Here is a 20771-nt window from a genome sequence, read left to right on the forward strand (position 1 = left end):
TTCCGCCTTGTGCTGTTCCGAACTGTTTTGACGTTACACCAAGATGTCCATGCCCGTCTGATAGTTGAGAGTCTGTGACCGCTGTGATGAAAAATTGTCATTCGTGACTTTTGAATGTAGGTGTCGTCGTAAATGTAGCACCGCATTAAAACAGAGGTTTTGGGGAAATTTGAATCATAAGAATGGCTCGGGTTGTGAAAGTGTTTCGGACTCTGCGGAATCACTGGAAGAAATCCACATTTGCTGTGTGCGTTCTGTCGTACGGGGGCTACTGGTTGTATGGTAAACACTGGTGGGTATCTTAAATTATGGTATTTACATGGATATCATATCACAGAGTTGCTCACGTGTCTTATATTTTGTGACTTTCATCCTATTAGTGACAGTCTTCTGCGGAGAGAGGCTTGTCTAGTGGCCAGGGTAAGACATCAATTACTTTTGCTTATAATTTGTCAGCCATATAAGCAAAGTTTCACGTGCCCATATTCCCACTCATCATAACCTCTTGTAGGAATATGGGCGTCAACAGATATCACCACAGGAGAGGCTGAGGAAAGCAACAGTGATATTGAACCCTGCAGCTTGTAGTGGGTAAGAAGACACCAAATCTCAAAACTTGTCGCTGAGAGTCTTGTTTTGATTTCAGACACCAGTTTATCTGTGATTTTTCTTCCAACTTTGCCTTTAAATCTCCTCCAGGAAAGCCAACAACCTGTTTGAAAAGAATGCTGCTCCTATTTTAAACCTGGCTGGTGTGGAGATTACAGTCGTAAAGGTATCCTTCGCTTTTTTCCCCTTGGAATCAATTTTTAGTGGCTCCTGTACGGTTTCCATTGTGTGAGAGTATATATGCTGCCTCATCCTCTGCAGACGGACTATGAAGGCCAGGGAAAAAAGCTGTTGGAGCTCATGGAAGAGACAGACATGCTGATCGTGGCTGGAGGGGATGGCACCTTGCAGGAGGTCATCACAGGGTTACTGCGACGGTCAGATCAAGTAAGTGTGATACAGGAATTGTGTCAATCTATTTTGTTGACAGCTAAATGAGACAGGGACAAAATTCATCTTTTTTTTTTTCTTCTTGTTTTTGTAATTACAGGACACATTCAGTAAAACACCGATTGGATTCATTCCTCTGGGCTCTCATAATTCCCTGAGTCCAAGTCTTCACCTCCTCTGTGACAACAAGGTTAAGTAAGTAATCTCATCAAAATCCTATTTAAAGATCCAAATTCTGTCATCACACATAAATAGCTCATCATGAATGTGTTTCACTGAGTAAATAAATGATACACCATTGATTTCCTGACAAGTAACTTGCACCTATTACATTTTCCAGAGACATTACATCTGCAACATTGTCTATTCTGAAGGGAGAAACTGTACCTCTGGATGTGCTGCAAATTAAAGTAAGAAACCGGTTCTTTTTACTCAGCAAAGCCTCAAAGTCATGAACTAGTTTTTGTCTTGAATGCAGATAATTGCTCATGTCAGTTTTTGTTTTCATGTAAAATTAACATACAATATGCCTTTCTCTCTCTGTGTGTCTGTGTGTGTGTGTGTGTGTGTGTGTGTGTGTAGGGCGAGAAAGAGCAGCCAGTCTTTGCTCTGATGGGACTACGTTGGGGAGCTTTTAGAGATGTGGCTGCAACAATCAGCAAGTAAGAATACATCATTCAGACTGTAACCTTGCATAAACAATTCTTATGTAATCCTCCATACATACTATAAGACTTATTAACCATAATATTTCCCTACAGATACTGGTACCTTGGGCCACTGAAGACAAATGCAGCACACTGGTTTAGTACTCTGAGGGTAAGGCAATATGTCAAGCTATGAACTGTCTGATATTGGATAACCATGTCATGCCATATAAGGCTACCTGTTACACTTTGTTTGTGAGAAAGTTATATTAACAAAAGAGTAAGAAGAAGAATTCCACTCTGCGTGGCTTCAAGTCCGTTGTCACAAATCAGCAATCACAACATAACAAATTTAGCACAGACTCAAAATAATTAGAAAATGTTGATCACACATCTATCAATGACACTGGAGTAAAGAAGGAATGGTTTAGGCTACGTGAAGTCAGACGCAAGAATATTACAGCCTGCAGTCGGTGATGTTACACTGTCGAGTGCAGCAGAGGAAGATAATGGACAGAGACCACCAGCATAAAGACCTTGAAGCAGCAAGAGGAGAGAGATAAACCCCTTTCTAACACCACGGAAATGTAAAAGCTGCTGTGAAGAAATGTGCCAGTAAAAATATCTAAATCTAAAAAAAAGTCATATATATGTATACATGCACTGTAATATTTATGTATGTATTATATATATATGTATTTCAGATGTGTCCCCTTGTTTTCTTGTGAACCCCCAACTGTTAAATAACTCTGTAGCTGCTGATGTATTTTAATCACACATTGTGGTAAATTGTCCCTCAGGAGTGGCCCCTGGTCCGGGATGTCTCGGTGTCCTACTTGGCTCCCAGCCTTCGCCCCCCTGACCTGCCCCCACAGAAGCCCCCCAGGCCAAATCTGCTCTACCGCATCATCCGCAGGCTGAAAAACTACATGAACCCGCCTGTTGAAGGTGAGTGTGTGTGTGCGTGTGACTTTGTTGATACATGGATCCCAAAAATACTGTGATTTTTGACAGGAATGTTTTTGGGTTGTGTGTCTGTGTTTGCTCAGAGCCTCCCAAAGTGGAGGAGCCAGAGAAGTGGGAGGAGCAGCAGTTGTCGACGTTAGAGCTGTTTATCCAAACACACAACAAAAACCCTGTGGAGAGGGTCAGTCTAAAAATCATTGTATTTATAAAACCTAGTACCTGCTGTTCTCATAAACCCTGAGCTCTTGAATGTTGACATGATTACATTAAAACCCATCTGCCTTGTTTTCCTCTTTGATTTTTTAATATATATACATGGGTATTGTATTTATTCTAACGTGCAGCGCACAAATGACTCCCTGATGATCTGTGCGGAGCCCAGTGACTTCACTGTGAGCGAGTTCATCACTGTCGGGTCCGTAGTTGTAATTTTCTTTTTAAGTCTGTTGGAAACAAAGACCTCTAGTGAAACAATATGCATTATATAAAAGTTCATGTTTATGCAAATTTCAGTAACAGAATGTAAATGTTGTTCATTCTAGAAATAAAAAAGAAGAGGACTCAACTGTATTCACTAAAAACTCCACAAAACTCGAAGCTAGTGCTTGCCAGCTGCAGCTGCCAGAGGTAAGAAACCCTTTGAGTGATGTTATCTGATTCATTTTATCAGTTTTACTTTATAAGTCAATCGGCTTTCTGAAGCAGTGCACTGGCTTTTGTCTTGACATTTAACTTTGTGTCCTGACTCCGAAGGGTGCCGGTGGCTTTTTCAACATCGACAACGAGGAGTATGACGCTATGCCTGTGGAGGTAAGGCTGTTGCCACGGAAACTACGCTTCTTCATCAGTGCAGAGCGCAAGGAGCAGCTCCTCTCACAGACGCAGTGATGAGAAAACCTAAAATGTAAAACTTCAAAGAAGACGAGCAGCAGGATTGATTTTAAAAGAAACACACAAAAAAAAAAAAACAGATGCCATGAAACTGAGTTTATTTTGAAAACAGATTTCTGCTTTGCCATCAACTGTAAATGATCATGGAGTGCTGATGGTTTGAACAATCTGTTTTACTACATGTTGACATGAAATATTCAGTTGTTGTTATTTTTAACAACTATGGAGAGGAATACATTACAGGCTGTTGTATGTGAAAGGACCAAGACTTTGATTCTCTAAGCTTGTAACTCATGTACAGGTTGTCTTACAAATGGACTTTATGTTTACTGAATTGTTTACTGTTGCCATCATATCTGAACTTGGTCAATAAAAAATAATCTTTCCAATTCAATGCAAAGTATTTTCATACCGGCGTGACATTTAGTACGTACACATTCAGCAGATGCCTGGTTGAGATAAGGGGCAGAGGGTTTTGCTGGAGGGCTGCAGGTGAAGGTGTGATGTAAAAACTTCTGTCAGGGCTGTGTTACAAAATGAGAAGAGCCTGCTGTTTTCACTGAGTCAGGAAGCTCATTCCTCCACTGAGGTGACCTTAAGGGAGAGGAGAAAGGACCGGCATGATGGACCGGTTGTCATAGAGACAGGACAGTTAATCAAAGTTGTAAGATGTGACCAGCTGCTGGGACTTAAAAGAGAACGGATAGGGGGGAAGAAGTCTACAGGGATGAACATGAAGGAATATAGTGATGCCGCAGCACTCTGAATGTGTTGCAGGAGCTTGGAGCAGGAGTTTGGCGCCCTGCTTTGTGAGTCTGCATCTGATCTGACAGATGGCGTGGAAAGCAAATCTGCAGGATTAAGCTGGTGGCTGCATTGCAGCCCTCTTATCATATTTGGTTGTTTAGGAAAACACTAAGGGATGCTCTCGGTTTCATTTTGGTTGCATTAATTGTGGAGGATAAATCTGAAAAGGGAATGTACATTTACTTAAGTACAATTTTAAGGTACTTAAGGGAAATATTGTACTTTTAACTCTACTACATGTAAGTCACAGCTTCAGTTACTTTGAATATGAAGACTTCGCAACACAAAGATACATTTAATTTCAGTTTAAACATTAAAAATGATGCATTGTTATAGATTAAAGGGGAACTCCAGTCGTTTAGTATTGCACCTGAGGAGCTTAGAAAAGATAAAACAATACAAAATAGCAGAATCAGGCTCCATAATATAAGTCAAACTCCAAAATGCTAAAATCCTACATTTCCCAAAACACTGAATACTGGATAGCATCTTTAATTGGACCCCACTTTCTTCCCTAAATGGCGACCTCTTCCAAACCCCACACTTCCAGTTAGCGACACAGGCTTTCTGTTTCCAGAGCAACAGAAGATAATATACAACTTTTTTCACAAGGCAAGTTCTCGTGACAAATAAACTGAGCTTTATGTGTAAAATTAGCTCCACCCTTTACCAACTACAACAGTAAAATGTTGCTTACACATGAAGCCGCTGTAATATTAGTTAATTGATCAAATACATAGTAGAATAACACTCACAGGGGCCATTTCTCTGCTAAGGGAAGATGAGCAGCTCTGTCTGTTCCAGATCATCCTCTCAGCTGTTTTGTGCTTTAGGTGTGTCTTTGGAAAAGCATTGAAAGCAGTGAGGCTGGTTAGAAAGGGGAGGAGCGGGGTGTAGGTAGAAAACAGTTATGCATGGTTAGAAGGAGAGGATTAGATAGCATTTAACCTGTATCAATGTTTTATTGTTTTACAATGGCAGTACAGTGAAATTAACAGTTGCTCATGCTATTGAGTTCATGTGTACATTACTGACATCTCTTACAGTGTTTCACATTAGTAAAGGTGAAGACTTTAACTGTTACTCTGTGGATAATCTTGAATTACATTACAATCAAGAAGAAAACGGTTACACTATTTGGATGTGCTGCTGCATGTGTGCAATTGTTTCGCTGTCTTTGACATTCAGTAGAGTGACAAACGCTGTACAAACGATTCGTTTAGCTAATGCTGGTACACATCAGTGAACGACCCCACAAAGAAGGCATTTTATACAGTGGTGTGTGTTGTGTACATTCCCTTTTACATTTAACATACAGCTGTAAAGCAAACACCGTCAAAGGCAAGAAAACACATCTGCTGAAAAGCAAATAGAGTCAACAGGTTTCACTGGAGACAGTAAGGTCATTCAGAATTGCTAAGGACAATGGACTTAATCTTTTTAGCAAATAATGTTGACGCACATACAGTTAAGAGTCGGTCACTTTGCTGAAGTAAGTTTGAGAAAGTCACATTTCCTTAAGGCCTCATTTAAACAACAAAGCTTAAGTGCCCTTTTTTTCATATACAACACACTTAATGCACTTTCTTCATTTTTTAACCAATGCAGAAAACATCCTGTACAATACAGTCTATAAAACTAGCAGTTCTCAACCTGGGGATCAGAACCCTGAAAGAGCATGTTTGGAATAGGACAATGAAATTAAAGGAATATTTGTTTCCTCAGTGATTACCAGTAAATGATCAGAATCAGAATCTGCTTCGTTGGCCATGTATGGTTTGTGCATACGAGGAATTTGACTCCAGTTTCCAGTGTCTCTCAGTGTATATACACACAGTACACAGCACCAATAATAATGTGCGGGGAGAGGAAGATAAAGATATGTTTCAAAAATGACTTGGCGTTTTAGCTTGCATCAGGGGGGCCCACGACAAGGCTGAGAACCACTACAAATTTATACAAGGCAAACATCAGCCTCATGTGTTCCAACATGGAACAAATTATCACTCCGATTGGCAATGTGATGGATGAACTAAACCAGTCTGCCAGCAGTATTCAAAAGACACAGTTGGCCCATCTCTAGAGCTGGATTCACTGAATGGGGCTGTGATGAAAAGAATGAGAGAAACCCTCAGCCGGAACAGACGGGGGCCCTTCTGTGAATCTGCCTGCAGAGGAGGAGTTAAAGCTCCTGCTCCAGCCCCAAACTGTGACATTACCAGATCTCCAAAAACACAAAGAGATCTTTGTCATGGACACAGACAACTGGAGAGGATGTCTTTGAAGCTGATCAACAAGTAAACTACAAACGGCTCCATCAAGGACTCTTCACTCATAGGATCACAACAGATATATTAGCTTCCACTGATGAACCAGCTGCTGGTTTGAGTAGAAAAAAAAATTTTTTTGAAAGCCTGTATACAGTATTGCAAACAACACACACACATACACAAACCCCTCCATTCCACAACCACTTGCTGGCTCAGACTGTAAGTCATAAACATAAAAAAACATCATAGTTAAGCATGATCACTGTGTGCATCAGGAAACAGTCCAGAGGAGGACATGGTGCAGCATTCATGATAAGTTAGTGTTATACAGTAGAGTCACATTCATTTATAAATCCTCTGCCAATTACGACAAATTAAACAAATAACATGACAAAAAGTTTCCAGAACACAAACCCCTCCTCCTCTCCAAATCACTTCCCTTAAACTGTGATCAGAGACACATTATCAGATCTACCTCGTGCTGAAGGTGCATACACGTGAACTATATATTCATAACAGCTTTTCCCGTCAGAATAATTAACCCTACCCATTATAAAAAGAGGTTATCACACTCAACATGTTTCAGTTTTAACTCACCTCTCACTTTCAGCTGTGAAACACTAAGCATATGACTGTGAGGTTGAATATACATTAAAAAGGCCAAAACTTTCAACCAGCACAGACTCATATTGCTTTCTTTTTGAAAAGGCAAATAAAGTGGTCAAAAAGCTTTGATTTTTCAAACTCCAGAAGTAGCTTTCACGAGAGCAAGACACATTATTCGTACACCTAAATATGGTATTACAGCAGGGAAGTTGTCACATATCATGGAGGCTAGAATGTCTACTGAATGAAACTTGAAGGACACTAATTCACTTCTACAACTTAAAAGACTTTTCCAAATCATAAAGATCTTTTCTTCAAAAAAAAAAAAGTGATCACCAGAGCTGCAGGATTGTGAATGTATCACTGACTTTCTTCATTGATATGAGAACGATCAGTCATCCTGCTGCAATGACCACACCTGATCACAACTTTTTATGCTTTCATCCAGTGCTTAAAGCCTGGCCTCTTAACGCCAGAATCAAACTCAGACAAGCTCACACAAGAAAACAGTATTTCTGACAAAAAAAAAAAAAAAAAAACAGCACAGTGTGATATAGGATGTGAATGGCTACAAAAGCGCAAAGCTGCCAAGCTGCACTGTCTGCTAGGCAGTTGTTTATCATCCACCGTGGACCAGTGCACCAACCTTAAGTGTCCTTATCACCCACGCTGGTTGGAAACAGTCTCCACAGGTCAGATGAGACACACACAGAGGGGAAACAGACACCCAGGAGGGGACAGCAGGCAACAGATGAAGCCCCAGGGTGGTGGCAGTGTCTTCAGTGTCTTCAGTGTCTTGGTGTGTGGGTGTGTGTGTGTGTGTGTGTGTGTGTGTGTGTGTGTGTGTGTGTGTGTGTGTGTGTGTGTGTGTGTGTGTATGTGTGTGTGTGTGTGTGTGTGTGTGTGTGGGCCTTGAAGGCACAGATAATCCAGTGACATCCCGAGTTTCCCAGGCTGTGGTGGTGGTGGTGGGTGGGCGTGGTTCAGGGGCAACAAAGGTTGTCTATGACCAGGGTGACGTCGATACCGTACACCTCCAGCAGGTCAACCAGGAAGGAGCGATCGCCCTGGGGATCCAGCCCCATGGCTCTCACGTGCTCAGTGGTTAGGGTGGGATCAGTGCTCCCTGCTACATCTGACAGGGTCTGGAAGATGCGGTTATTCAGCTCCATGAAGAACCTAGGACGGGATTAAAGACAGCCGCATCATGCTGTGTTCCTCTGCATCATATTAAAATAATCAAAGCATACTCTCGTTAAACAAACTGTCTGTGGTTATGACTCAAGTACACTGACGACAATGAATACACGTCAAGGACTCACAGAATGAAAAGATCCTCTTCATTTGACGTGCAGTCTCCATCCACCTCCTGAGAGTACAGCAACATTTGTCTGCGAAAAAACAGTCATCATCCATCATTATAAAAAAAAGAAATGGATCAAAATGAATCATTTCTCAAATTTTAATGCAAGAACGTAACTGTAATTGATTCAATTCTGGTACCGTTCATTTTACAATAAACATAATGCTATTTCAGCAGTATTTTACAGTTCTTATTGTACCTCTGTTCACTCAGTTTCCTGTACTTCTCCTTATCTGCCGCATTCAGTCGGAGCAGCGGCTGCAAGTGGCTTCTGTGTGTTTTCACATTCTGGTTATCAACGTAGACGTCGTATAGCCCCTTCTTCTCCTCAAAAATCTTCTCCGTGGTACCTTAACACATAAACATATGTTTATATATAATTCATTATTTCCATAGATAAAAAATTCAAGATTCTATTGGATTATCATTACGCAACACAACATTGTATAAAACAATTACAGATGTCGTCCTTTTATGCTACTCACAAAAAAACAAAAGTTATATAAATGAACGAACAATGGTGGTAAATTAACTATTAGCAGTAAAACCTCACTCACAGGCCACGTATGACATCTCTGTCTCCAGGGCAGTGATGTCGGCTATGTTGATGTAGAAGAAAGGCCGTAATTCAGGCACAGAGACACCGATTCCAGGCAGAGACACATTGGCCAGGGAGCAACAGCAATACACTACAGGAGCATGCAAAGAAGTGCATATTGAATGAAACATCTCCATGGAGATATATAAAAAAAAAAACAAAGAAACACTTTGGTTGTAACCTTTAGCATATTTATTACATCCTGTGCCATTTGTGTTAAAGAGTAACAAGAACAGAATCTGTGTTACAACCACCAGATTACTTGGCAGACTGTGTGTATGTGTGCGTGTGTGTGTATTTAAGCTACTCACCTCTGTAGCAGACAACACCTACAGGAGGAGGGGAGAAGATGAGAAGACGTTTCCTAAGCAGTGCAAACTTCCACAGCACCATTATCTGCTCCCCGAAAAACTGGATGAACTGGGACATGCAGCCAGCTGGGTGGGTGATCTGCAGGGAGCAAATAGTGACAAAAACTGTTAGTTTTTTGTTGTTTTATGGCACTCAAGACTGAGAAAACACGAAACAACATATGTGTGTTCCAGTAAATTTTGGACCTTCATTTCTGGGTGCATGCAGCGGTTGATGGTGGTAACGCTCCAGGTTGGACAAGCAGTGACCAGGCCGTTTCCTATAGGTGGAAGAACTGCCTTCTTATCCTCATAGAAGGCCTCCAGTGGAGAATACTGGCCTGGACACTGCAACTGGTGTCTATAAGACAAGAGGAAGAGGAAGAGGAAGAGGAAGAGGAAGAGGAATTTATCAAGTGTGAGCCATCTCAGCATTTTCAGATTTGTATCACTAAGCAGATTAATCTTGCTAAATGTGCATTTAATTAAATCACATGTTACTTTCTGTTCAGTTGTGAGTTTTCTGCATATTCATCATCTGTCAGTATTGCTCTATCACAGCTCACAGCTCATGCAGTGAGTTTTAGAGACTTGCATGTACACTCACTGTTTGCTACACACTGTAAACGTAACGTACGTCTGTGTGGAGGAAATTGTGCATTCGGTACCAGAAGCTAGTTAGGTCATCCATAATGCAAGATTACAGACTGCACTCCGTTAGTGTCCATCACTTGTTCTGACATTGCATTGTGGGATCATGCGAGGCCACTACATAAATACCTCTTTTCAGTTTGGTTTAACCACTTCAACCTTTCATGCTTCATTTCTCACACCATCTGTGTGCTACTGCAAAGTGACTGTAAAGCCACAGGAACCTCACATAATCTGAAGGCCGGATAGTCACACTCCATACAGAGGAATTCAGATGCACTTGTATTCGGGAGTATCCTCATCCCTTTGTATTTGTAACCTGAAGTTGTGGCTGTGTTATATATTTATACATAGTCAATGAGGAGATTAGGCTTCGTGAGAGGACTGAAGCAGAAGGGCTGAGTTACTGAGGAGAAAGACGCTGTCAAGGTTTCTTCCACTTCTGTGCTTAAGACGTCATACACAAAAACTGCATGTAAATAGGCTCCTGTGACGATAGCTGTAACTAGGACTCTGGGTTCATGTTTAATAGATGAGAACATTTTAAACAAAAAAACAAGTACAGGACATAGACATACAAAGAGAAACTTGTAAACATGGTTGGGTGAGATATAAATAAGGTAAACAGAACACAAATAGTGAAAGGAAGGGTGACACAATAAGAAACGCAGAAAAGTAACTTGCACACACTGCTATCGCACCTGACTTGGTTCTCCAGGAAGTGCATGTAGCGGTAGAGCAGCGTGTAGGAGGGAGACAGGATTCCCACAGACTTCATCCTCGCTCCTCGCTCCAGCTCACTCTCCACAGGCATGTTAGCAAAACAGGCCAGCCCGAAGTAACAGCCTTTACGGAAATATCTAGCCAAAGGCAAAACAAAGAGCAGGAGTAAACACAGAGGTACAGATTTCTGACAGGGATTTAACAAACCCACTCCTCTAAAAAAAAACTACACTGGATTTCATGGTGTTTGACTGGTGGGAGGGAGTACGTACATAAAGTCACTGGTGATCCGATGGGAACCACTGGCCATTGACTTGAATTCAACTCCATCTAGGTTGATGTCGTGAGGCAGGCACCACTCTACCATATTCCCTGCCGTTCACACACACACACACACGCGCACACAAACACACACACACAAAAATAAAATCATGAGATTACTTCCCATTTTTCCCTTACTTTCATTCTGACCACTTCCTCGAATTCTCAAAGTCTGTTTATAGTTGCAAGAAAGAACATGGGACAGTAAGATACAGCTACTGTAACTATCAAAACACTGACCTCTTCCATATGAAGCTGAACCACTGACAACCTGGCCTTGTTCTCTTCCTTATTTGACTGACTATTGATTTTATATCTGTCTATTTTCAATTATTTGTATACACATAATGGATTTGCATGAAATTCTACACTAAACCCCCCCCTCCTTAAGAGCATCTTGGGCTTCAGTTGTTTTACTGTTGCTCTTGCATGAGCTTTTTGACAGATTGCAAAAACTGAAAAACCAGACCAAGGAAGTTCACTTCTTTTGTTAGGGTTGCCCCAACAGAATTACAGTTATTTCACCACCTTGTCTTGTGAATCCACAGTGTTTAGGTGGATCTTGGCGTTTCACATTTTTACAACCCCAGCTGACAACTCTAACTGTATATTCATCCTTCAACCCCATGACTCAATAACGCACTCAAGCACATCGGACAGAAGAAAATGACATTACAAAATAACAATATGTCCTGAGGTAATATAATTTCAGGAAGTGTGGTTATCTGAGAATTTTAAATATGAAAGAGTATGCTGTTGCTACTGCCTGCATGCTTACCTGATCTCGTATCAAAGGTAACCACAAACACAGCCACGATCTGGTCCTTTTCCTCCCACTGATCCCTCACCGAGAGGCCGGGGAAGTGAACATTACGATCTGTGCCGAGAGGCTCCGGGCGAGTCCACCCGTGCCCACGGAGATCTGCACGCGGACGGCCGGGGCTTCCGTCCCTGCTGGCAACAACAGCTGTTACACTCCTAGACGGGCTGCAGGTGATGGTGGTGGTGGCGGTGGCGGTGCTGTTGTCGCTGCTACTGCTACTGCTCCACCCATTACCAGCCGCAGTGCCCGTCTGTGTGCGCCGCCCGACTGGCTGCGAACTTTTTTCCGCCGGAGCGTCTTCCTCCCGCGGCGGCGCAGGCGGCGGCGGGCCCGCCTGGTTCGGATCGGGCGGTGGGATCTCCTCCCAGTCCAGCAGTGGGGCTCGATCCGACTGCTCCACCATTGCGCTGCTGCCTCTGATGATACGGGTAGGAAGAGAAATAACACAGAAAGTCCGACGTCCGGTTGAATCGAGCAGGCTAAACACACTGCTGGAGCTGGATCATGGTTTGCTGCTGCTCGCTGGGTTGTTTTCTATGGATCTGTAAGCGTGTCACATCCACTGACGGGCTGCTTTTCCTCCTCCTGTCTCACTGTTTTGATGACGTCGCTAACTTCCGCCCACGTGTCTATATTACTATTTAATACAGTGACCTAATTTTGGTTATGGGCTATTTATTTTATCCATACATATTATTGGACTATTCATATTGAACATCGTCAAATGTTTTACCCATTAATCTGTGTGACACAGCCTCATTCCCAAGGTCCCTCACTGTATTTTCATGATATTTTATTTTATCTTCAAATAAAATTAGTTTTCTCACGATAATCCCACAGTATGCATATATATCATTACATACATAGATGATTATATTGTTATGGTAACTGCATAAAAGTGTTTATGCGATTAACAGCCACTTTCAGTCAGGTGTTTTGTTTAGGAACATTTCAGCCAATCAGAGAGCTTGATGTGTTAAGCAGGCGGCATAGTTTATTTAAACAGGAAGTTATTTACATACAAGGCGCGAAATTCAAGCGTGGTGAGTGTGGTGGTGCCTGAGGCCACTCGTTCGTGAGTATATACATGATAAACATACATTAACTCAAAGTCAGATCACACACTGGTGTGTATATTAATGACAACAATGTGAAGCATCTGTTTAACTTTCAGATAAGTCTGAGAATAACATCACAGCTTTACTGGTGCTGCTTTTCAGTTGTCCTGCATGATTTGGTCGGAAGAATGGCCTAAAAAGTTAATCAGTAAGTAATATTGACTTGTTGATTAAATTATGGGTCTTGTATTGTGGAAGTGGAAGTCAACAAGGAGCTAATAGTAGTGACCTATCACAGTGGACACATGTAGGCCTGCTGATTTATTCATTGGGAGTTTAATGAGCAACATGTCATCAATTTCCTATAATCTCCATTATCTTCCCAAGGACAATTAAATGCAGGCCTAATAATCTAAAGCATAACAACAATCAACATTGTAGTTATCTTCAGCATGGTGTTTTTGCTCTCTAAGAGCAGTCAAATGCAGGATTAAGCATTTTAATGGAAACTTTTGCCAAAATTCCAAGCATGGCGACGTTGTTTGATGGGATCAGCCAGCAGCTGGACTTCTCCAGCTGTGGAGAAGAGGGGAACAGCAGTGAAAACAGCTCCGATGACTGCGCCCCCAGGATCCGAAGTCCCAGGATCCGAAGTCCCAGGATCCAGAGTCCCAGGATCCAAAGTCCCAGCTCTGCATGCAGAACACCCAGGGTCCAACACCAGAGCAGCAGAAGCAACATCATATCTTCCCCTTTACAGTGCACCAGCCCCATACCTTATGCTGTCTGGAGTAAACTGAGGCTCTGTGACTCGCCCAGCACGCCCAAGGTGGGGAATAATGATTAAAAACTGATTATCCATATTGCGCCCCTGTGATCTTGGATGATTTATCAAAGTGTCAAAACCTGTTTTAAGTTCACTGGGCTAAATTGCATTTCTCTTTTTTTCCGCCTGCAGAGTCTGCTCTCAAAGTCGTCTCACCCTTGCTCCACCTCTAAGATAAATCACAATCGGAGGACCCTGCGTCTCACATCAGCTGCTGCAAACCTCATCCAGGCACCTTCTGTCAACGTGAATCCTTTCACCCCTGACACTGTACGCAGGAACAGTCAGGAGCAGTGGAGGAATAGCTGTAGGAGTGATGAGGATGATGACTATGGACGCAGGTAACTGCTACTTGTTGTGATATTGTAGGTCTGTAAGGGTATGAATTGTAAACACTAGTTTTTTTCAACATTTTCAATCACAGATGAGGATTTCTGATGTTTCGGAAACTGCCCACATTTGTGATTTTAGAACATCTCACATTACAGGGAAGTTAGTCTTTTTCATATTATAGTGTACTTGTCACCGTAAGAGCTTTTTTTTTTTTTTTTTTTTTTTTTTTTTTTTTAAAACAAACACTTTCTTTCCTGGCAGGTAGATTCCCATCACAATCCACCAAGGGTGAAATTGATTTTCTAACATGTGGTGGGGATTGAAATGGTTCCTTTCTGATTTAGTGCCCTGACACATACTGTGCGCCTGACTTTAAATCCCTTACTAGTGTAGTTTAGTTCAAAGTATATAAATGTCTAAAGGCCCCTTTCATCTTTCAGGTTGAAACACAGCCTATCGTCATCCGAGGAGGATGACGAGGCCTTTCTCCCACCAAAGGTACAACTATTTTTATCTGTGCTTTCTGGTGAATGTAACCCTCCCTCTCAGATGCTTCTGATATGATTTCATCATCAGGCTTTGTCATCTTCTGCTGCCTCCTCACTCATTATTTTGTCCAAAATTACATGCTGCCAGCTCTACTTCCAGGATTTCTCTAAGGAATCTCCACCAAAGAAGGGGAAAAAAAAGCCGTCAGAATCTTCACAAAACACTTTCCTTGTGGAAGCGCTACCATATTTGGTGACGCATCAAACAGAAACCCTGGTTCTCCTGGCTGTAAACTCGAGACTGAAGGCTGTGACGCGTGTTCTTTCTTTAGAAATGTCTTTGGTTTTACCACAAGGCCCTCCGTCTGTTTATCTGGCAGAGGCGAGCTGTCCAAGCTTTCATGCTGTCACGCTACGAGAGTGAGTTCCTGGAGCTGGAGTGCATTGGCGTGGGCGAGTTCGGGGCAGTTTATAAGTGTGTGAAGAGGCTGGATGGCTGCTTATATGCCATAAAACGCTCTCGCCGACCCCTTGCAGGCTCTGCCAATGAGTGAGTCAGCAGCATGTCATTCTCTATCAGGCAAAATCAATCCTATTTTTTATATTTGGTTCCTGAATTTATCCATGACCATTAATATATCCTTTCAGGCAGTTGGCCCTAAAGGAAGTGTATGCACATGCTGTTCTTGGGCACCACCCACATGTTGTTCGCTATTATTCAGCATGGGCAGAGGACGATCACATGATTATTCAGAATGAATACTGTGATGGTACGTTTCACCTTTTTAAAATCAAAAGCACATTATAATAGTAAAGTTTACTCTAAATATCTCTAAGTAAGGCATTGAATTGTGGTTTAATACTGTCATCCTGTGTGTATACGTGCGTGTGTGTGCCAGGTGGAAGTCTCAGTGATGCCATTGTGAAGAAGCAGCTGCAGTGTGAGCTGGTTTCAGGGGCAGAATTGAAAGATCTCCTCTTACAAGTGTCAATGGGTCTAAAATACATCCACAGCTCAGGCCTAGTGCACTTGGACATCAAACCAAGTATGTCTCATGGAGCAGTTTTCACTTTGCATTTATTATTTTGTTCTGTCTAAACCTAACCTAACCTAACCTTTTCTTCAACTCTCTGTAGGTAATATATTCATTTGCCAGCGACCCAGCACAACTGCAGCGGTTGAGGGTGAGAGTGAGGAGGAAGATGATGGAAGCACTTCAGCAGGAGTCGTTTATAAAATTGGTATTACATTTGATGTTAAAATAAATGACTACCTTCAAAGTTTGTTTGCTGTTAGTTCTGATTCTTGTTTTATTCTGCAGGGGATCTGGGTCACGTGACATCAACCAGCAGCCCTCAAGTTGAGGAAGGGGATAGCCGCTTTTTGGCCAGTGAGGTCCTGCATGAGGTAAAAAAAAAAAATCTGCCGGTTAACTTTTTATCATTGATTTTATAAAAAAACAAACAAAAAAACAAGTAGTTTTGTAGTCTGAGCTGGTTACAAAATTCATAGATCCAGTCTTTATTTGCATTTTTTTCTAGCATCTATGTAAGCAGTCTCTCTGCTCCCCAGGATTACAGCCACCTCCCCAAGGCAGACATCTTTGCTCTGGGTCTTACGGTGCTGCTGGCAGCTGGGGCTCCTCCTCTGCCTCAAAATGGAGAGGAGTGGCACAGCCTTAGAGAGGGGAAGCTCCCCAAGCTGCCACAGGAGCTCTCTCCTCCCTTGAGAGACCTACTCCAGGTATTTAATTAAAGAAATTTGATTTGAGCTGCCACCCATGAATGTCAATTTTAATATAATACCAAAAACACTTAAATTCAGTCCTCACTGGCAAACAGTAGCTTGTTGACATTTTTTCTTTCAGTTGTTGCTGGATCCAGACCCGCTGAAACGTCCATCTGCCAGGGAGCTGTGCAAGCACACAGTCTTAAGGGAGGAGAGGACTGGGAGGCTGGCTGCTCAGCTACGCAGAGAGCTCAATGTAGAGAAGTTCAGGACAGCCATGCTTGAAAAGTAAGAAGGGATAATTAAAGGATAATTAAAGCTGCATCAGTAATTCTGGGCTCCAGGCTACAACTCTTCAGCCATCAGTGGATGAAAGAATTAGACTCTCTCACACCTTTCTAGTGTTATACCACAAAATGTGACCAGGAATAACAAGTCAAAGACCTATACACTTTTTTGCATATCAATAAATTTGTGTAAGACTTTACCCCTTCATAGTGTGTTGGAGTAATTATGAAATACTTTTATACTGCTGAAAAATCTCACATGATATCTGCGATGCATGTTAAGTGAAATGTTAGGAAATGTAAGCCTAATTCTGAAGCTCTGTTAAGAGCATGAATTACATAAATATGACCAGCAGGGGTTGCAATTTCATTTATTTGAAAACAACCTAATGACTGTTCTGCAAACCTGTATGACTACAAACTCCTACTCTTTCCATTTAATTTAACTTCATTTTATAAAGTTTAATATATTGGTCATTTAAATAATAACATGTTGAAGTCAGTCGTTTCCATTTCCCTCTACACAGAGAGCTCCAGGAAGCTCGTCAGGCAGCATTGTCACCCAAGCAGAACCTCTCTCTTGGGCTGAAACCTCCTGCCAAGATGGGCTCTCTACCTCGAACAGGGAGGAGGCTTGTTGGTAGGAAGACGGCACGATCCATGAGCTTTGGTTGTCCCGGATATGGAGTGTGATGAGTCAATGTGGGACATGGCATACATATCCCATGTCCTGGCATACATGTCCCATGTCCTGTGTCAAGGACCGCATAGGTCCTTGACACTGCATAATGTGACTCCTGAAGCAAGCTTGTGGTTAAAAATGCAAGTGACAAGGTTTTCTACACAGGGACTGGAAGTGGAAATGACTGGACGGACAATCTTGTATGTTCCTTCTGAGAGGACAGATGTAACTGAAAGACTGTGGAGTCCTTAACACCATTGGTTTGAAAGGATTAATCTGGTTTCAATGCATGTCACAACATCTTGTAACTGCTGTAGACCAATGTACCTGACCTGACTTATTTTATATATCATTTTTATTGTAAATAAACATTTTTAAGCATTTTATCAGATGGGGGTTGTTTTTTTTTTCTCATTTCTTTGTTGTCTTGTGTCTGATATCGTCAGACAAATCCAAAGCAGGGACTTTCCAGCAACTTTCCAGTGAAGTCGATAACCGCGGCAAACTGTCTGTGCCAGTGTGAAACCGCAACTAGGAACAGGCCGTCACGTTGTATTTGGGTTTGTATTCTTTTAATGCAGGTCACATGATTACATTGTTAATTACTTTACTGCTCTGCTAAAGTTCTTTGTCCTTGAAGTAATTTTCGCAAACGGGTCATATCTCTAAAATTATCCAAAGTCACATGACCGTCAATCGCTTAAGTTAGTATTATCAACTTGGTTCATAAAGTTAAAAATAAAAAAAATGTTGAGGCTATAACTAAGCAAAGATGAGTTGGACATACTGTAGGTTCTCTCGTATGCATTGCCAACTTTAGGAACATTTTAATTTTACATCTATTCCAACTGGCTACTTGTTTCTCTCTCCATTGTGGTTTTCTTATGTCCTGAGGTTTATGTTTGGTTAATGTGCGGGCTCATCAAAGCGAATATCCTATCAAATGGCAATGCAGTGTTGGATGTTGGAATATCCGACGGTTTGTGAATGCATCGTGATGCACTGGACGATCCAGCACCCCCTCACCCCCACCAACCCGCCCTCTGATTTCAATGTAGAGAAACATTAGTTGAGGAGCTGCTGTTTGTTTAGATCTGCTGCTGGTTGCGCAGTGGTCTGTGATCTATGGCGCATCGCTAATCGAGTCCATTTGTTTGTGTGAAGTGAAGAGCTAACGTATGTGGCACAAGTAACGAATGTGAGTAAAAAGAGTAATTTTGCTTTTGCGTAATGTTAACGATAACTTCGATGCTCGAAAGCTAACGTTAGCTTAGCTTTTCGAACTAGCTAGACAGCCAACTGAAACATGGAAATGATACTTCCGTTGTTCACATGGTGCGTGCTTGTGAATGATAAATGATATGAATGTTTAAGTATCCTTTGTTGAAATTAGTCCGCTACTTAAGTTACTTTCCTTCAGTCACTTTTCTCTTTGATGGAACTTTTGAGTGGGGTTAGCAATGTTAATCTCAACACTTAGGTGTGTCCGACATGGTTGACTTGCTATACATCAAATGAACACGAGTAGTTACTCTCATTGTTGTTGTCTAAATTACAAAGGCTGAGAGTGTTCAACAATGGACGAGCTGTTGAATACGAGTGGTGGTCAAAACACTGCCCTGGTCATTTTGGCCTTCCTTCAAGCAGACTGTAGCAACGTAGATTACAACAAGGAGCTTCATTCTTTGGGCACGGGATTAAATCTCACCCGGGACATCAACTGCAATGGCTCCAGGATACACACTCTGGACGATGGTGACCTTGAGACTGATGGTCATCCGGTCAGCTCTGTCTCAGGCTTTCTAAATGATATTCAGCCTTCGGTGGAACATCAGTGGCCTAGTGAGTAACTGAAACTAAACTAAGTTCAAACTGTGACATTACAGCTAGTTTCATAGTATCATAACAAACTCTGTCATCACATCAGCTGTTTCACGTTTCTCTGTTTGTGGCTGATTGTTCTCAAAGCAAAACTTTGGCTGGATGTATCAAAAATAAATCCACTTACAGACTCAAATCTGTACTTAAATACATCTTGACCCACATAATATAGAAGTTCTGACTGGCTGTTCTCAGTGACAGTAATAAAAGAACTTGTGACTCAAAGTGAAAGTAGGAAGAGGCAGCTGTATATGTGTCTTGTTGCTGTATGTTTACTTATGGAAACTTAACTTTCTTTCATTTCCCTGTTGAATCCAGAGACATTAAACATTATGTTGACTCAAGTATACTGATGTTTGGGCAATCTTGTTTTCCAGTAGGAAACCATGAGGCTGCAGCAGCCCCTCAGCAAGTTGCAATAGAGTTGAGAGAAATCGCAGACCAGCTTGAGCGCGAAGTTGTGGCTCAGGCTACCGTGAACCTGAGAAGAAGAATATCAGCCTCCAACTATGAAGTAAGTCTGCTCTGAGCATAGGGGATTTATGAATTGTAGATTATATGATGGCCATTATCTGTAATAACTAGGACAAACTTCTCTTATCACTGAGTAGTCGTCTTAGCAAGCATTTGCTGTCATGCCCTAATTTTTATGACAGGCGCAATGTCCCATGACATACTACGAGAGTTTAAACTGAAATGATAATCCACAAATGTTTTGCTTTTTGGCCCAAGAACACTATTAAACTGCCATAATTTGTCTGAGGTACTGAGGTACTGACACAACTTGTTTTTTTAGTTTGTAGATGATGGGCTAAATAATAGCTATACACTCATTTAATGTATATATAACATGTGCTGTATTAAATGATGCCTCTGCTCTTTTTATTTGTCAGGTAATGTTTAATTGAAGGTTAATTTGATTTCATAACAGTGTAGTAGTCTTTGTCTGCAGCAAGGTAACCCATGTCTGCTATAAAACACTATGATAAACCCCAAGTGATTTATTTTAAACTCTGCATTCTGTTATTTGTTTCTCAGCAGTGGAATAACTACCTTTCCCAGGAGGTGGAGTGGGTTATGAGGCACATCAGGGTCCCACAGCATCTACCCCATGAGCAAGTCATTATGGCCCTCACACTCACCCTGGTGAAGGGAGTGTGTCAGCAGGCCCCGCGGTTTCTGAAACACCTCTTCAACACTGCACTGCAGTACATCTGTAGAAGTACCCGGTGACTTTTGAACCGTAGGCTGAGAGGAAATAACAGAGAAAGAAGAGCGGATTCCGAAACTGACACCTGCTCCTCATGACCAGTCCAACTGTGAAAGGAGCTGTGTTGACACTTTTCAAACTAAAGGAAAGTGATAATGAATCATTTGATTTTCAAATTTTGTAAAAGGGAAATTGAAAATTGAGTTAATGACACTTGAAGCTTTTCATTACTTTATGTGCTCTGAATCTTAATGCTTCTGTT

General features: G+C 41.7%; 3 protein-coding genes across 6 annotated transcripts; 2 read left to right on the plus strand and 1 right to left on the minus strand.

The window, feature by feature from the left end:
- The first annotated feature begins 26 nt into the window (after positions 1–26).
- On the plus strand, positions 27–3897 carry agk (acylglycerol kinase). Its single transcript, XM_056386368.1, has 14 exons — positions 27–292; positions 381–420; positions 512–591; positions 700–775; positions 871–996; positions 1100–1194; positions 1340–1409; positions 1582–1661; positions 1761–1818; positions 2447–2594; positions 2696–2793; positions 2957–3027; positions 3155–3239; positions 3366–3897. The coding sequence occupies exons 1-14, from the start codon at positions 183–185 to the stop codon at positions 3498–3500; spliced, it is 1272 nt and encodes a 423-aa protein (XP_056242343.1). The 5' UTR covers positions 27–182; the 3' UTR covers positions 3501–3897.
- A 1355-nt stretch (positions 3898–5252) lies between these two features.
- Positions 5253–12606, minus strand: dennd11 (DENN domain containing 11). The gene is made up of 9 exons (XM_056386367.1): positions 11971–12606; positions 11144–11243; positions 10850–11008; positions 9705–9858; positions 9459–9597; positions 9107–9238; positions 8749–8899; positions 8509–8577; positions 5253–8365 (listed from the first exon to the last, which is right to left on the minus strand). The coding sequence occupies exons 1-9, from the start codon at positions 12416–12418 to the stop codon at positions 8170–8172; spliced, it is 1548 nt and encodes a 515-aa protein (XP_056242342.1). The 5' UTR covers positions 12419–12606; the 3' UTR covers positions 5253–8169.
- A 170-nt stretch (positions 12607–12776) lies between these two features.
- On the plus strand, positions 12777–17804 carry wee2 (WEE2 oocyte meiosis inhibiting kinase). 4 transcript variants are annotated; one of them, XM_056386365.1, is made up of 13 exons: positions 12777–13090; positions 13236–13281; positions 13602–13902; positions 14032–14240; positions 14673–14730; positions 15101–15270; positions 15369–15490; positions 15620–15766; positions 15858–15962; positions 16043–16128; positions 16294–16464; positions 16589–16737; positions 17264–17804. In XM_056386365.1, the coding sequence occupies exons 3-13, from the start codon at positions 13603–13605 to the stop codon at positions 17427–17429; spliced, it is 1683 nt and encodes a 560-aa protein (XP_056242340.1). In that variant the 5' UTR covers positions 12777–13090; positions 13236–13281; position 13602; the 3' UTR covers positions 17430–17804. The 4 variants fall into 4 exon arrangements, 3 of the variants coding, with proteins under 3 accessions (XP_056242340.1, XP_056242339.1, XP_056242338.1); XM_056386364.1 differs by having other exon boundaries at positions 12777–13281; XM_056386363.1 differs by having other exon boundaries at positions 12777–13902.
- Positions 17805–20771: the final 2967 nt, after the last annotated feature.

Source organism: Seriola aureovittata, chromosome 10 (genome assembly GCF_021018895.1).
Source record: "Seriola aureovittata isolate HTS-2021-v1 ecotype China chromosome 10, ASM2101889v1, whole genome shotgun sequence".
Classification (NCBI taxonomy): Eukaryota; Metazoa; Chordata; class Actinopteri; order Carangiformes; family Carangidae; genus Seriola; species Seriola aureovittata.

Coding starts and splice junctions, on each gene's coding strand:
- agk (XM_056386368.1), top strand. CDS start 183: ATGGCTCGGGTTGTGAAAGTGTTTCGGACTCTGCGGAATCACTGGAAG. Junction 2,595..2,695: donor CATGAACCCGCCTGTTGAAG/GTGAGTGTGTGT, acceptor GTGTTTGCTCAG/AGCCTCCCAAAGTGGAGGAG. Junction 3,240..3,365: donor GCCAGCTGCAGCTGCCAGAG/GTAAGAAACCCT, acceptor CTGACTCCGAAG/GGTGCCGGTGGCTTTTTCAA.
- wee2 (XM_056386363.1), top strand. CDS start 13,576: ATGGAAACTTTTGCCAAAATTCCAAGCATGGCGACGTTGTTTGATGGG. Junction 16,465..16,588: donor CCTTGAGAGACCTACTCCAG/GTATTTAATTAA, acceptor TTTTTCTTTCAG/TTGTTGCTGGATCCAGACCC. Junction 16,738..17,263: donor AGGACAGCCATGCTTGAAAA/GTAAGAAGGGAT, acceptor CCCTCTACACAG/AGAGCTCCAGGAAGCTCGTC.
- dennd11 (XM_056386367.1), bottom strand. CDS start 12,418: ATGGTGGAGCAGTCGGATCGAGCCCCACTGCTGGACTGGGAGGAGATC. Junction 11,244..11,970: donor TACCTTTGATACGAGATCAG/GTAAGCATGCAG, acceptor TGTGAACGGCAG/GGAATATGGTAGAGTGGTGC. Junction 8,366..8,508: donor GAAGAGGATCTTTTCATTCT/GTGAGTCCTTGA, acceptor ATCCCGTCCTAG/GTTCTTCATGGAGCTGAATA.